Here is a 15,108-nt window from a genome sequence, read left to right as displayed (position 1 = left end):
GTGTCAAAACATAGCATTTTTGGTCACATTGTTTTGGAAACCCTGTAGTTTCATGTACCAGCTACAGCCGAGTTATTTTCTCAGTGGCTGACTTCTTTTCTCTGTCGTAGGGAAGAAATGAGTACTTACCACAAACATGGATAAAAAGCCTGAAGCCCTGAAGCTAGAGGACCTAGCCTTGTGTTCAGTAGCAGTCTGCCCTGTAACATAGAGAAGGGCTTGGTGCTCTCAGAGCCAAGGCCAAAGTTTCTTTTTGGCCAGATCTGAACAGTGGATTCAGCACTTCATTCCCTCATGGCTAAAACTGGATTTTATTTTGTGTATCATTTGTGCCACCATTTAGGGTCCTGTTGTGTGAGCATAGCATGCTGCCAGTCTGACTTAATCTTGCTCAGCAACAGGATTGATAACAGAAATTTTAAGGCAGGGGAAAATCAGGTGTCTCTTCTTTTCAATTATGCACCTATGACTGGAGTGTGAAGCCCAAACTCAAATGCAGATATGATAAATTTTTCTTGTTTGGACCTAAACTGATTTGAGCTTTTCTTGCACAGCTGGACCTTTCAGACACAAGACTCTGCCTTCCAATGCCAGCACTGAGCCATGGGTCATTCCCTTCCCCTCAGATGTAGAGCCCATACTTCCCTGCAGAGCATACAATCTCTCTATATTCTTCCAATTTGTACATGACATTCATTCACTCCAATGCACAGTAGCTGTCCTTACTGTTAAAGCAGCCAATTTGTGTTTATGAATTAATTCTGCTTCTAAGACTGCCAGTTCCTGGATTTCTGTATGATCACAGAAGCAAGTAATTGCAGCTCACTTGCATACCTAGTACTGTATATACAAATGTGGTAGGTGGAGTGAGCATGGTTCCTCTTTCCCTCTAGAAGTTTTAAAAGGGAATGGTATCACCAGCCTCTGGTTTCAGGGCTTCTGAACTGGCCTGGGCTCTTAAATCCATCAGTCATGGCATTTCTAGTATAGCCTGTGGAATAACTGTACAATAGGTTCAGCAAACTTCAGGAAAAGAGAAGTCATTACTGCCCACATGGAAATTGTGAGACAGCACTGATATTTTCTGGTCTGATAATAATCTCATTCAGATGAAAGAAGGTACTACTTCCTCTAATTTTTTGCTGCTCTGTGTTAATGGTTTTCAAACAGAGCACTGAAAATGTGATAATGGATTTCATGTTCTATTGCAGAGCTGCTTGACAGAGGAAAAGATGAGGTATTTCTTACTCCTTACATGCCCCATTATTAATTCAGGTTTTTCTTCACGTTGGTGGCATGTTTCCACTACTTTATGAGTGCTGTAAATTTCTCCTTCCAATCAGCGACGTCTCAGTCCCCTCTCAGGCCGTGTCACTAAATGCATGTATTTTGGGATTGAACAGGTTCCTGTGGTGGCGATCATGACAACGGGAGGCGGAACCAGAGCTCTGACAGCCATGTATGCTCACCTCCTCAGCGTGCAGGAAATGAATGTCTTGGACTGTGTCTCCTATATCACTGGTTTATCTGGAACAACATGGTAAGACCAAGATAAAAAAAACAGGAATTTTCCATAATTGACATCAAGGAATGATCTTGAGTTGTATGATCTTAACTATCAAGAAAAGGCTTTCTTTTTCTAATGTGGCTTTTGTTGTTGTTGTTGTTGTTTCTTTCAGTGGGTATTTTCCCACATATGCAATTAATTAAATATGTGGATAGTACCAAACACATGGTGTTTTTTCACATAAATGAAGACGATTATACACAAACCTCCATAAATTCCCAAAGCTCTGCTTCAGAACTCACACTTTTCCTTGTGGGGCTTTTTGGTTTGTTTTTTTTTTTAGGACCATGTCAAACTTGTATGAAGATCCTGACTGGTCCCAAAAGGATCTGAAGGAAACCCTCAATGATGCCCGAAAGCATGTACTTAAAAATAAGTTTGTGACTTGTTTTGCCCCTGATCGTCTGAAATACTATTTGGAAGAGTTGTGCCAGAGGAAACAGGAAGGACACCAGCTGTGTTTCACAGACCTGTGGGGACTCATCATTGAAGCCATGTTACATGATAAGGTACAATAACAGCACCTTTCTCTTCAGATTTGAATATTTAGTGAATACAGCAGTGAGGAGGAAAGGCAGTAAATCAAAAACTAGTTGAGATTGGAAGGGACCTCTGGAGTTCATCTTGTCCAAGCAGGATTAGGAAGGGCCAGCTACCCTGCACTATGGGCTTTGAATATCTCCACAGCTGAAGACTCCACAAATTCTCTGGGCAACACATGCCAATGTTTGACCACCCTTATGCAAAATAGGTTTTTGCATGTTTGTTTTTCATACAGATGCCTAAAGCATGTGCCTTGGCAGTACCATTCATTGTGCTTGTTGGCTCTATTATACAGATCTTAACATCACACCTGGTACAGAAAGGATGGGAATGAAGGGAAATAACAGATAATTTACAGTATGAACCTCTTTTAACTTATTCCTCACAGAATGTAGAAGGGGCTCACAAGAAGGTTGGAGAGAGACTATTAACAAGGGCATGCAGTGGTAGGACAAGGAGGAAATGGCCTTAAGATGAAGGAGGGTAGGTTTAGATTAGGTATTAGGAAGAATTCTTCACTATGAGGGTAGTGAGGCACTGGAACAGGTTCCCAGAGAGGTTGTGGACCCTCTGTCTCTGGAGGTGTTTAAGACCAGGTTGGATGGGGAGCAACCTGGGCTTGCGGAAGGAGCCCCTGCCTATGGCAGTGGGATTGGAACTAAGTGATTTTTAAGGGCCATTCCAACCCCAAACATTCTGTGATCCTGTGAATTCACATGTAAATATTTGAATGAAAATCCTGCTGTTGTTTCAAAAGTGCTGCACAATAAGGCAAGGCAAAGAAAAATCACAAGCCCAAAGACAGTACCTCTGAGACATCCCCCTGCAAACATTTCCAGCAAGAGCTGTGTTCAGGCTCTATTTTAATCTTCATGAATATTTCTTTCCCACTAGGCCATTTATACTTTAGAATGAGAAAACATCTCCCTTGTAATATGATTAACCCCACACACAGCCACATTTCTACTGCCTGGTCATAGCACCATGGTAGAGACTCCCTGGGGTTGTGTTCAGCAGGGAGCTGTGAGTGTCCCCAGAGCCCCGTTCCCTGGCCAATAATAGCCCAAGGGAAGCCTGGTGGCGCTGGTGGCACAGCCATCCTTCCACGGGCTGCTCTGCTGAGGGGGAGCACCTGCAGCTCTGCTTGTAGGAGCACATGCACCAACCTTGGTTCTGCTCCCAAACCATCCCACCCTTTCCACCCTGCCTGAGCTCTGCAGCAGAAGGAGCAAGGCTTGCTGAACACTAACTCTGCATGAGCCTTGTCTCTGTCACAGTCTGAGGAAAAAGTGTTTTTCTGGGCAGTCAGAGAGGGGTTTACTCTTACATAATGAAATATTTCCTGTCAACATTCCCAGACATTTTTTGTGAAATAAAAAATGTGGGTAACAGCCTTTTCTCCTTACCATATTCTTTCAACATATGAATTTAGGATTATTTGTGTGCTGAAGTGTTGGGGCAAGGGAGGGGCAGGGACAGGGATGACAGCACCTTTCTCAACTAAGCAACTGGGGGAGCGTCCTAGTTGGAGTCACGTATGCACTGCATTGTCAGAACCCAGGTTTAGATGAAGTGGGAGGCTCTTTGTGTCATCCAGTTGTCCTTAGCTACTGTCATTTCTCAAAACAGGAGGACTGCCATAAGCTCACAGATCAGCAGCAGGCACTAAATCAGGGTCAAAACCCCCTGCCCATCTACCTCTCTCTCAATGTGAAGGATAAAATCAGCGACCAGGATTTTAGAGGTAACAGTACTCCAGAATTGCATTTAATATTTAATCCCAATTGGGGTCAATTTAAGATTAGATAAAGATATTGATTAAATGCACAAATACTCTGAAGGCTAATCCACCTCAAAGGAGAAATTCAATAGTTAATATTTTGAAGACTTTCGTATAATTCAGTATCCAGGATCAAAAGCAGGACAACAGAAGACACTATGCACTTCTGTGCACATTATGCACAGAAACTGTCAAAAAGTTTGTATGGACATGAAATTGTAAGAGGACAATTTGTTCTGCATGTTCACTACTGTGAAACGTACATGAATAAATGCTTGTTGTAAAGGGTGTTAACTAGAAACCAGTTCTGCCTTAACCTGGCCAATATCATGTTTAATTCCAATAACTATGCCTCTGCTGCTGTAATTAGTCTGTCTTATGCCTTTTCTTTTAGAATGGGTGGAGTTCACCCCATATGAGGTAGGATTCCCCAAATATGGCGCCTTCATTCCTGCAGAAGATTTTGGCAGCGAGTTCTTCATGGGTCGCCTGATGAAGAAAGTCCCAGAATCCAGAATCTGCTTTTTGGAAGGTGATTTGTTGTTCTGGGGAAAAGTAGTACAATATAATCTGCTCCTGCACAAACCCCTCTTCTGAAATTAAACATTTAGTGTGTTTTTATCTACCAGGAGCATTATATGGTAAAATACCAGAACTGATAACAGGTCACAATCTGCAGAATTTTTCATTTTCTCTGTGATCTTGTTCATCTTAACAGATATATTGATTTCATCTGTGTTTATGCTTACTGACACGAGACCTTCACAATACATATATATATATTTGTCAGCAACAGAAGCTGTGTATCATTGCTGCTAAGTTAAACCATCCATTTCTTCTGCAGCCTGAGTCTCTAAAATGCTACAAAGTTCCTGCCACATCTAGCCCTGATTAATTCTTAAGATAAAATTTTCATTTCAGAGTGCAAATAGGTCGTAATATTTATCTTTTTTTCCCTCTTGCATAAAAAAGTGAAAGCAGTAAGGAAACCTTTCTTCTCTTTGTGAAAGCAATCTCTTGCCTCATTGCTCTTTCTACTTCCACCAACTGCATAAAGGAAAAAGGAAGTTTCAGGGGTTTTTCTGAGAAGTTGAAACTTTTTTTGCTTGTGTGGAGATTTGACTACAGCTAATGGTGAGGCATAAGGGAGCAACTTAGAATCTCTCTGTCCCTGGCTGCAGTTTCTGGTAAGGACCCAGGTCTTCCCTTCTGTGATCAGAAAAGCTCTCAGGCCACCACCCCCTTTCTACACCTTGGCACTTTCTTCCTACCTTCTATAGAATGATGCAGGGACATTTCTGCCCCCATTTCCTGAAGTGTCCAGTGACACAGTTATTTGAAAAGTTTACATCAAATTCTTTTGCACCCATTTATTTTCTGTCAAATACATCCTATTCCACAGGGATCTGGAGCAGTGTATTCTCCTTGAATCTCATGGATGCTTGGTATATATCTGTTAATTCAGAAGACTTCTGGCACAAATGGACACGAGACAAAATTACTGACATAGGTGAGTTATTCTTGTGTGATTATTTTGTTTTATTTTTTTCCCCCTCTTTGCTGCTACTCTCTTACTGAATTTTTCAAAGCCCCTGTTGAACATTCTCTTCAGGAATTTCCATTATCCACATGTAAACCAGAAGGAAATTCATGCCATGCATTACGTATGGCAATTATTTCAGCTGTATGTGAAAAGAATCCACAGGATCCATTGCAGAAAAATAAAAGAGACAATGGCCCTCTTATGAGATATTTTCTGAGCAGGAAGGTAAAACTAGAGAAAAATATCCCTGTTGTTGGAAGATTCTCACATAGCAGTCCACAATGTACTAGCTCCTCTCTCAGAAGTTGGAGCATCAGAGAAATGACAGCAAACAACATCCTTGCATCTCTGAAGTCTACAAAATGTTGACACAAACTTCTGTACTATTGGAAGTCATTCCAAACTAGTCATAAGGATGAGATTTGTAAAACATTATACAAAATTAAGAAAGTACTGCAGGGTCAGATTTCAAGGACAAATACTCAAGACAAACACATTACAAAGAAAAGATGACAATGAAGAGAAGTATTTCAAAAAGACTCACTTATTTTATCTTCTAGCACTTGCAAAGGAGTAATTTCTGGTTGTTAAATCAAGGATTCTGTATTTGCTAGTGAGAAACATCAAAGAAATATTTATCTGGTGAGGAGGAGTCTTTTGCAGTACAAACAAAGCCTTTATCACTGTGAGGTGAGAAGAAGAAAGGGATTTTTCAAAGCTTAGCTAAAAAACCCACGAGATTTGTGAAAATCCAGGAAGTAAAAAGAGAAAGAAGTCTAAATTTTCCAAACATGTTATACTAAAATATGACTGCACAGATTGATTTCAACAGTGAAAGAAAGCACATATATAAGCTGTTATTCTTTCTTCTGCAGATGATGGAGCTCTATTCCCTACAAGACCAAATGAGCTGGATACTCGAGTAGTTTGTCCTCCTGACAGCTTTTCAGAAATATTCCGAGATGTTGCAATGTTACGTCCAGCAGCCTCAGAAATCCATAACTTCCTGAAAGGCCTCCAGATAAACAACAACTACCTAGAGAGCGAGTTTTCCAAGTGGAAAGGTATGGTAACAACACCCTGTTTGAGTTATAGTTTAAACCGTCCTTGTAAAAAAGAAACAATACTTAAAAAGTTATCAAGCTAACTGCTTTTATGTTTTGTTCTGATAGTATTTGATGCTGTTTGTCACTGAAAGCTAAAATTAGGACAGGCTTCAAACTAAGTTCTTTAAAAAAATTCATAAAGTCTCACAACTGATAGGTGAGAAGAGTCCCAATTAGTCACCCATGCTCAAGGGATGTGGCAGGGAGCTTTGTTTCCTGTTACATTTTTACTTCTAAGTAAGATATAACCTTTGTAGCAGTATTCCCTGTCATCCAGGTAGGGAATTTTTTTGTTCAGTCTGGCACCAGATATTCTATGTAAAATTGTAGCTGTGTGCCAGTTCTCATAGTGAGCAAGGCACCCAACATGTTTAGTCTTTTTGCTGTGTTGAGAGAGCGAGGTGCCATTTTAATTTGTTTCATATTAACAGAAAAAAAAAAAAAAAAAGAGAACAAAAAAACTCACCAACCTAATCAGAGTCATATACAAGATGAATTAAGTCTATTCTTCTGAGCCCGAAGTTAATCCCTTTTAGTCAGAGGAAAGCCAAAGAAATTGCAGAGTAAAGAGTGAAAAGAGGAAGCCAGATGAGGAACTGAGAAATGACTGAAATGCAGCCATCAGCTATATAGGTAGGACTAGGACCCAAGAAAAGTTGAAGTCCCTTTTTGTTAACAATAGACTTTCCTCAGCACTTCCCTTGCGTTGGGCACTTTCTCTGAAAAAAACCTGCTTCTTTCCTAGACTGTGAGCTGGACTCCCAGCCCAACCACCTGACAACAGCAACAGACTACCTCATCCTGATTGATACTGCATTTGCCTTTGCTACCAGTTACCCACCCCTTATGAGGCCAGAAAGGAAAGTGGATGTCATTTTGCATTTCAACTACAGCTCAGGTTCACAGACAGGGGTGAGTCTTGCACATTTTTCTTCACTGACTTCTCTGTTTCATCACTGAATTCCCAGAATGGCTGATCCTCTACTCATTGAAACTTTTTTTTTTCCCCAATATCTGGGAAGTGTTGATAAGTTAACAGTTCACTGTTAACTGGGGGTCACATGTCTTTATGGAACAGTACAAATGTTATCAGGAAGTAATCATTCAGTAAACCATACCTGCCCTTTTTACACGTAAGTGGCTTTAGCTGATTTGAAGGCAGTCAGAAGCAGAATGAATGAAGCTAATTGCCTTTAAACGTTGCCTAATATTTCTCATTGCAATCATACATATTCCTGTGCAAGGGAAAATGAATCTCCAGAGCAATATAAATGCAACAATAGAAGGGTTTGAGGCAGAAGACCAGATATGCAAATAAATGCAACAACAGTTTGCATTTAGGAATGTTAAATTCCTTAGGAAAAAAAAGTTGTCTAAAGGCAACTTCTTCATAGCCAAATGTGAAAATAGCCAATGTAGATTTTCAGAGACATGTGGACTCAGATCCATCTCACTTAACTCTGGCCTTCCAAGGCTTGGCTCCACAACAACCTCAACCTACACCTAAATTGGATGTGTACCGTAATCTGTCAGAACCTGTCCCTTGCCCCACAAATAATCCCAGTGAAATTAGATTTTGGTCAAATTCAAAGTTCTTCCCACATGTCCTGATGTTTTCTTTTGTTTTCTTTTCCTCTTGTGGCAACAAGCCCCTGAAAGATGCCTCTAAATACTTCGCGAAACAGGGAATTCCTTTTCCTACAAAGGTGCCAGATGATCAGGAAACTCCACATCTGAAGGAATGCTACATTGTTGGTGACAAAGAGAGCCCAGAAACACCTATTGTGATATTTTTCCCTCTAGTAAATGACACCTTCAGGGAATACAAAGCCCCTGGTAAGTTAATAGTTACCCATCACATTAACAGCCAGTGGCCACTGGAATCTTTTTTACTGGATAATATCTGTTTTTCAGGTCACACTATAATAGCAGACTTTAACTCTCTGTGCTTAGATATGAATAATATCAAAACACTTTAAATACGTGATTTTTCCTGGACAGTAGAGAAGCATGCGGGATTAGCCTTTGGCACATATTTACCTTTTCAGATTTTTTTTGGCTTTTTATAAGCAGATTGTAGTTAATTGAGGAAAACAATATTTTGTTTATCTGCAGTAGCAGAAATTAGCAGGGGTAATTTCCTCTCATACTTGTCATCCTCTCCTGTTAGAGAACGCTCCAAGGAGTCTAAGGATTTCATTGTTTAAAATAATTTCCAGGCTTACAGTTAGGCAGATAACCTTGAAAACAAAAGTATGAAGTAGCAAAGTGATGAAAATGTAACAGTGAAGCACAGTGAAGTGATGAAAGTACAACACTGAGCCATTCCAACAGTGTCTGTTCCCTTTGAAATTTAAAGAGTGTCAATAGCAACATTGCCAGTCGCTTCTAAACAGATGAATTCCAAGTCCTGGTACCATATCCCACATGCCATAACATTCTCTTGCTACCAAAGTCTCAGTTACTCCTTCTCCAGATGCTAAAACTCCTAACTCAGATTGTGAGTTCACTTCAAAGCCCCACAGTGTACTTGAAAGCCAGAAGTTCTAGGTTAGTACATGGCACGTTCAATTTAAAACCAAAACAAATGCAGAAGCTATTGTCCCAGTTGTATCAATTCTTATCCTTTTATATTGAGTACGTTGTAAAAAATAATATGGCACTTTTGTTTTGGCAATTGAGTTCATTGCACATTTGAGGTGTACAACTGGGGTTTTGAACAGGATTCTAACAGACTAAGGGTATTTATGCATGTGCACACAGCATTCTACTCCAGCTCTCACCACTGATGAGATAGCCCAAAAGTTGCTTTCTGTAGTTGCCTTTTGTAGAGAGAATTAAAGAAAGGAAAAAAGAAGAAAGAAGTAGAAGGAGTTCTGAGATTTAACTTCTGTACGGCTCTTCTATACTGAACTGCTCTTGTATATTGCTCTGTGAGGGAGTTTGCTGGCCTTCTTCCCCTCACTAATTTCCAGAAATGAGAGATGCCTAGCCCAAGTCAGTAATCTACTATCAGGTGTACATCTGACGATGTGCAGATGTTAAATGTCAACATAAATTATCAGCAAGTCTGAAAAGGGGTGTTGCTAGGTATGAAGAAAATTTATTTGAATATTTATTGACCTGCACAATATCTGCATATTGAATACACCTGAGGCAAGCTTGCGCTGCCCAACCAGTTCAGCTGGCAGCTGCAAGATGAGACTAAACAGGAAGAGAAAGAAGGGGTCCTCGTCATGCCCCCTCCAGCAAAGTGCCAGCTGAGCTGGCATGAAAGGGCTCTGTGCTGGCAGATTTTCTGGGAGGACTGACACCTTGCAGCTGAGACCTGACCTCCACAGCAGCAGGCTGGATGCTGCAGAAGGTCCTGTGAGGCTGGAAAAGGATGTCTGCCTTTTGTTAGTGACAGGCAGAGATCAGCCTAATTTATCGTGCTTCAGTACCAAGTCCTAGCCCAGATCTAAATTGTACAGCATGTGAAGTTTTAGTACAGTCACATGAACGGGCAGGTTTTCCATAGGCAGCTCATCCATCAGATGTTCAGAAGGGGAATTTAGAGTCTGGGCAGTCAACAAGTAAAACTGACATATTCAAGCTGCTGAACTTCTGCACTGTTAGGCTATTCCATAATCAAGTAGAAAGGGAATTCTCTGTGGGACACTGCTTCAGTTGGGTGGCACCAGTTCACTGTAACTCTGTCTGCAAAGCTGAGAGGAGTACATCTATTGGACACTGAGAGACCCTTCAAGGAAAATCAGAACCCTTTGATGGATGTTGTTAGATCCATGTTGGTAGAGAAGATTCCCCAGATGTATGAGGTATTCTCAGGGAGATGCTGACTTTTCCCAGGGCCTACTCCCCTGCCATGGCTCGGGTGGTGCAGGTATCTGTGACTGTGGAGGGTGCTTGTTTCCTACAGTAACACCTCTTGGCAATGTAATGGTCTCACTGCAGGCTGACAGAAAAATTCTCATCTTTCTGATACTCTCTCTGACAGTATTACCTACCTTTTCTGGGTTGCTAATGCTCTCTTTCTCTCATGCCAGCTGTTAGAAAACCAAAGGGTCTGTGGAAATAATGAGAAAGCATAAAAACATATGTGACTCTGATTTGATTTGGGAAAGAGTTAATTTTCTTCCTAGCAGCTGGTATAGTGCTTGTTTGGGATCTGGAATGAGAATTATGTTGCTCTTCCTTTTTTGTCCCATTAAACCACCTTTATCTCCACCCACATCTTCTCCCTTTGCTCCTCTGGTTCTCTCCCCACCCCCTGGTCAGGGTGTACGGAGCAAGCAGCTGTGTTACTTAGCTGCTAGCTGGGGTGAAACTGTGACATGAAATTACAGGATGCCACACAGCAGTGGATCTCCACCTCCTCAGGTCTCTGCCCCACAGGTGTGATCTTCAGCTGTCCTTTAGCAGTCAAAGGCACATACTGGAATCCAGTAATCTTCAAATTCAGAATCCAACAAAAATAATTTACCTCCTCCCTTCCAAGAACCTATTTATTCTATGTATTAGCAGATAGATAGATAGATAGAAGCTCAGCCTGCTCTTATGCCGTGTCCCATCGGTGCAGAGTCAAGCAAAAAACTGATTTAGTTAAGGTTTGTGATCCACTATTTGTGCATGCCTGAGAAACACCCAGACCCTGATTGTTTTTTGCAAATTAACCAAGCCATTGCTTGTCTGCTAGGTGTGAAGCGAAGTCCCTCAGAGATGGCAGAGGGTGAGGTTGACGTTACCAATGCCTGTGGCCCATATTACATAAACAATCTGAGCTATTCAGAGGAAAATTTTGACAAACTGGTGAATCTAAGTTACTACAACGTCCAGAACAACAAAGATTTGATTCTTCAGGCCTTGCGCACAGCTGTGGAGCGGAAAAAGCAGCTCAAGAAAGAGCAAGAGCTGCAAAAACCACCCGATGGCCATGGCATGTGTGTGCCTGCCAGAGAGGGAACCCAGCACTTGGCTGGCTGCCCAGCACCAGGGAGCATGAAATAAAGGATCGTGCTATTGATGAAGAAGAAAAGGAATTTTATTAGGAAGTGAAGACAAGCCACAGAACGCTAAGAATAACACTTCATTTGTCATCAAAAATGTTAAGCCTGTCTGTCAGTGGAGGGAATAAACTGAAAAAAACAGCCCTTCCTTAATGAACTCATGTGCTTCCCTCATTGACAACCTCAGGAGCGTGGCTAGAAGAGGCTCTGCTCCACTGTACTTGCAGAAGTGACCTTCCAGGCCGGGCCAAACCGCACGGACGAGGAAGCGTGAGGAAGTTTACACTGGCTGTTTGTGTTCTACCTGTGCTATAGAAACAGAGGACTGCCGGCCCAGAAATGCAGCAGAGAACAAAATCCATTGTCTCTAAAAAGAAATCAAGGAAGCCGTTTGTGAACTAGGAAATCTTTTTTGAATGTAAATAAATATTAAATTTATATGTAATAAACCACTACTTCTGAGTAGGAGTTACAGCAAATAATTAGTTTTCCTATCAAATACATGTTTCAGCCACTTATTTTAGGTGCTTCTTCCTCTAATAGCAATACAAAAAAAACATGCAGACATTTCATAGCTGCTGAAGAATTATTGAAGAAAAATGTGTACCTGCTCCAGACCTAGATGTAAGCTAGTGCAAGATTCTGGGACCCCTTGAGTTAAGGATTAAAACTAAGAGCCATTTATACAAGAACCAACTCATGTTAATTTGTTTTAGCAAGCTGGATTTAAATGTTATTGATAATACCAAACATTCTTTAATATTGATAATATTAAAATGTTTGAGACTATTACATCGAAAACACAAGAAACATAGACAAAGCAAAACTGAAATTGTGTACCTAATATCACTCATACAAATGTGATTTTTTTTAACTTGCTATAGAGTATAGCAAATGAAGTTAACAGAGCATCAACTTTCAACTTTCTGATGCTTTGGGTGTGAGACTAACACATCTCTTTTCCAGCAAGCAGTCTGGGTTATTGGCAGATGGAATCTGTTAAAGTCTACATTTATTCTTCTTCTAATTTTTTTTATTCAACGCTATAGTTTTATTTATTAGGCATCTTGTATCCACAAGCCCATGTTTCCTACAGGCTTCCCTACTCCTGAATTCTGCTGCAGTATTATTTGTCAAGAAATCCTGTTATTGTGGGCCAGAAATGAAAGTCTTACAAATTCCTTTGGTCTCAAGGTTGAGGGTCTCCTCCTGGGTGGTGCACAGAGATGTAACTCCTCTGTTTGCCACTTAGGGCAGTGAACACTTAGCTGCATGCTACAGGAGCCCAGAGAGCTCCTGGACTGTATGCCCAGAGTTTATCTCCCATGGAAACAAGAGAGCAAACAAGACTGCATCAGCAGTCATGCTGATGAATGCTGGATCTCATCATAGTATGGGACGGGATGTAGGCGGAGGGCACAGCCAGACCTGGGAATTTGGAAGCGCTCCCAGGTTCCCATATACAGTTAGAGCTTTATTGTCTGAAGGGCAAAAATTATTTCACCGACAGCAGGAAGCATCTAGGCAGGAAGTCTGAAGACAAGCAGAACAAGGTGTGTGAGTGCAAACACTTCCCTGCCCTTCCTGCTGCTTTCAGCAGACACGAAAGGGTCATGGAGAACAATGAGCACTTTACCCCATTTCAAAAATCTTGCATGGAATAATTACTCAGTATCTCAGTTTTCTATGTTCAACAGAAATACAGAGGAAAATGTCAGGCCTGATGAAGGAGGTGGAACTGCTTCCACACAAGGTACAAATATCTAGAAAAAGAACAGGAGGAGTGAAAGACAGAGAAGAGAGAGATGCATGAAGTCAGTGCACGTCTCATCTATCACAAGATCCAGAGAGGATCAGACAAAACTAGTGAACAGCAGGTTTAAACAGAGTGAGGTAGTTCTGCACACGTGTAATTAACTTTTCTTGTTGAAAAAGTTTTATGCATTCAAAAAACTGATTGAGGCACTCACTGGAAAATTTTTAGGGATTGAAAAAATACAATGGCTCTGCATCTGCCTCAGTCCTGCACTGAATCATGAATTCCCAGAGACTCAGAGGACAGTCTGAGGCAGTGTCATACCTGTACCTGCCCTGTGAGGTATGTGAGCTATGTAAGCTTCTCCAGTCACTAAAGACTGGATTTAGCACTACAGACAAGGAATCTCACTCCACACTGCAGTACTTAGGTTTTCCACAGCTCAGATATTTTTGCAGATAATTAATAATTAGGAGCAGTCAGACCTCTAAAGATGCGGTGATAGAAGACTAATTTAAAAGAAATTACTGAAGTAAAATAGAGAAGGTTTAAGTAACTACAATGATAACTTAATTACATATTAATTGAGCCATAGAGAAAATGAATGACAATTAAAGGAATACAAAACCAAACTAGGAAAAGAAGAGCTTAAAAACGGAGGAAACCAGTCAGCAAGACCCAATGTGAAATGGTATAAAATCTTTGGACTCAGCATGGAAATTGCAACAAGAGAGTTGCAAAATATATGCACAGCCCTAAATATAATGCAAAGCAAGGAACCAAGAAAAGGCAAAGTGGTTAAATGCCCAGAACTGAGCATTGCTAAAGTCTAACATCTGTTCTTTGAGGAACAGCATAGAGAGGAAGGAGATGAAAAGAGCACATCTAAACCTGCTGATGTATTTAGAAAAGACCTGGAGCATATAGAGAAAATGCAGCATTCAAAATGGAAATGAGGATGAAGAAAGGCACATAGGTAAAAATGTGAAACAGTAGATGTGCTGGACCAGCAAAAGGGGATTTAAGTGATATGGATGCTCTGAAGGGCACATTTGTAATAGAGTGTTTAAACACAGTTTCAGCAAAAAAATCCACTTCTTTTCTTTTAACTGAGATCCCAAAGGTTTTTTTTTTTTAGTTAGTGAGCACAAACTTTATTGTCAGAGGACAAAAAAATACTTGTTTTATTGATTTCCCCAAGGTTGTAGTGAATCTGGCGTTACAGTCCACTAAAATCTCCTGTAAAATCAATGGGCAAGGTGGCTTAACACGATGCAGGACCTGAGGTTAGAACTAATGGCCGTATCTTCTACACACGCCCCACAGAAAGATTTCCCTGTCATACTAAGATTTTTCACTGTGTTTAAAACAGTTGCCTGATGTTGCAGCTAAACACCACGGCGCTTAGTCACACGTTTCTTTTGCGTCCAAGGACAGCAACCATCATCAGAAAAACACGAAAAGCATTTGGGCGATTCTACGTTCAGATCGGAGCTGTCAAAGTGTTTCCGGATTTCATCGCAAGGGGCTGAGAATTTTAGCTCAGAAGAGCAGCAGGCACAATTAACCTCCAGAGGCGGACTTGTGGCCAAAAAAAAAAAAAAAAAAGAAAAATCATCGGATTCGAAAAAAAACCCCACCAGACGAATTTCTCCTTCAGAAAAACGCCAGACCCGCCCGGTTCCAAGGGTGTGTACTGCAGGGAGCCGGGCCCCGCCCGGCCCGGCCGCTGAGTGGAGCGCGGCAGCGCTGCCGGCACCGCCTCTCGCCGGGGCCGGGCGGGTCCGCGGCGGCGGCGGCTGCGTGC

The 15,108-nt window shown here is 41.3% G+C and overlaps 1 protein-coding gene across 4 annotated transcripts in view; it reads left to right on the top strand.

Annotated features, from left to right (window-relative positions):
• The window catches only part of LOC132328990 (cytosolic phospholipase A2 epsilon-like), a 37,754-nt gene extending 25,760 nt beyond the window's left edge, over positions 1 to 11,994 (top strand). For all 4 annotated transcript variants that reach the window (XM_059849519.1, XM_059849518.1, XM_059849517.1 and 1 more), the window contains exons 13-21: positions 1,404 to 1,540; positions 1,851 to 2,076; positions 3,740 to 3,854; positions 4,285 to 4,422; positions 5,293 to 5,400; positions 6,309 to 6,497; positions 7,285 to 7,451; positions 8,189 to 8,375; positions 11,236 to 11,994. In XM_059849519.1, the coding sequence (XP_059705502.1) occupies positions 1,404 to 1,540; positions 1,851 to 2,076; positions 3,740 to 3,854; positions 4,285 to 4,422; positions 5,293 to 5,400; positions 6,309 to 6,497; positions 7,285 to 7,451; positions 8,189 to 8,375; positions 11,236 to 11,546 (1,578 nt within the window). In that variant the 3' untranslated portion in view covers positions 11,547 to 11,994. The remainder of the gene's footprint in view (positions 1 to 1,403; positions 1,541 to 1,850; positions 2,077 to 3,739; positions 3,855 to 4,284; positions 4,423 to 5,292; positions 5,401 to 6,308; positions 6,498 to 7,284; positions 7,452 to 8,188; positions 8,376 to 11,235) is intronic.
• The last annotated feature ends 3,114 nt before the right edge of the window (positions 11,995 to 15,108 follow it).

Source organism: Haemorhous mexicanus, chromosome 6 (genome assembly GCF_027477595.1).
Source record: "Haemorhous mexicanus isolate bHaeMex1 chromosome 6, bHaeMex1.pri, whole genome shotgun sequence".
Taxonomy (NCBI): Eukaryota; Metazoa; Chordata; class Aves; order Passeriformes; family Fringillidae; genus Haemorhous; species Haemorhous mexicanus.
This window is presented reverse-complemented; position numbering and strand designations above follow the sequence as displayed.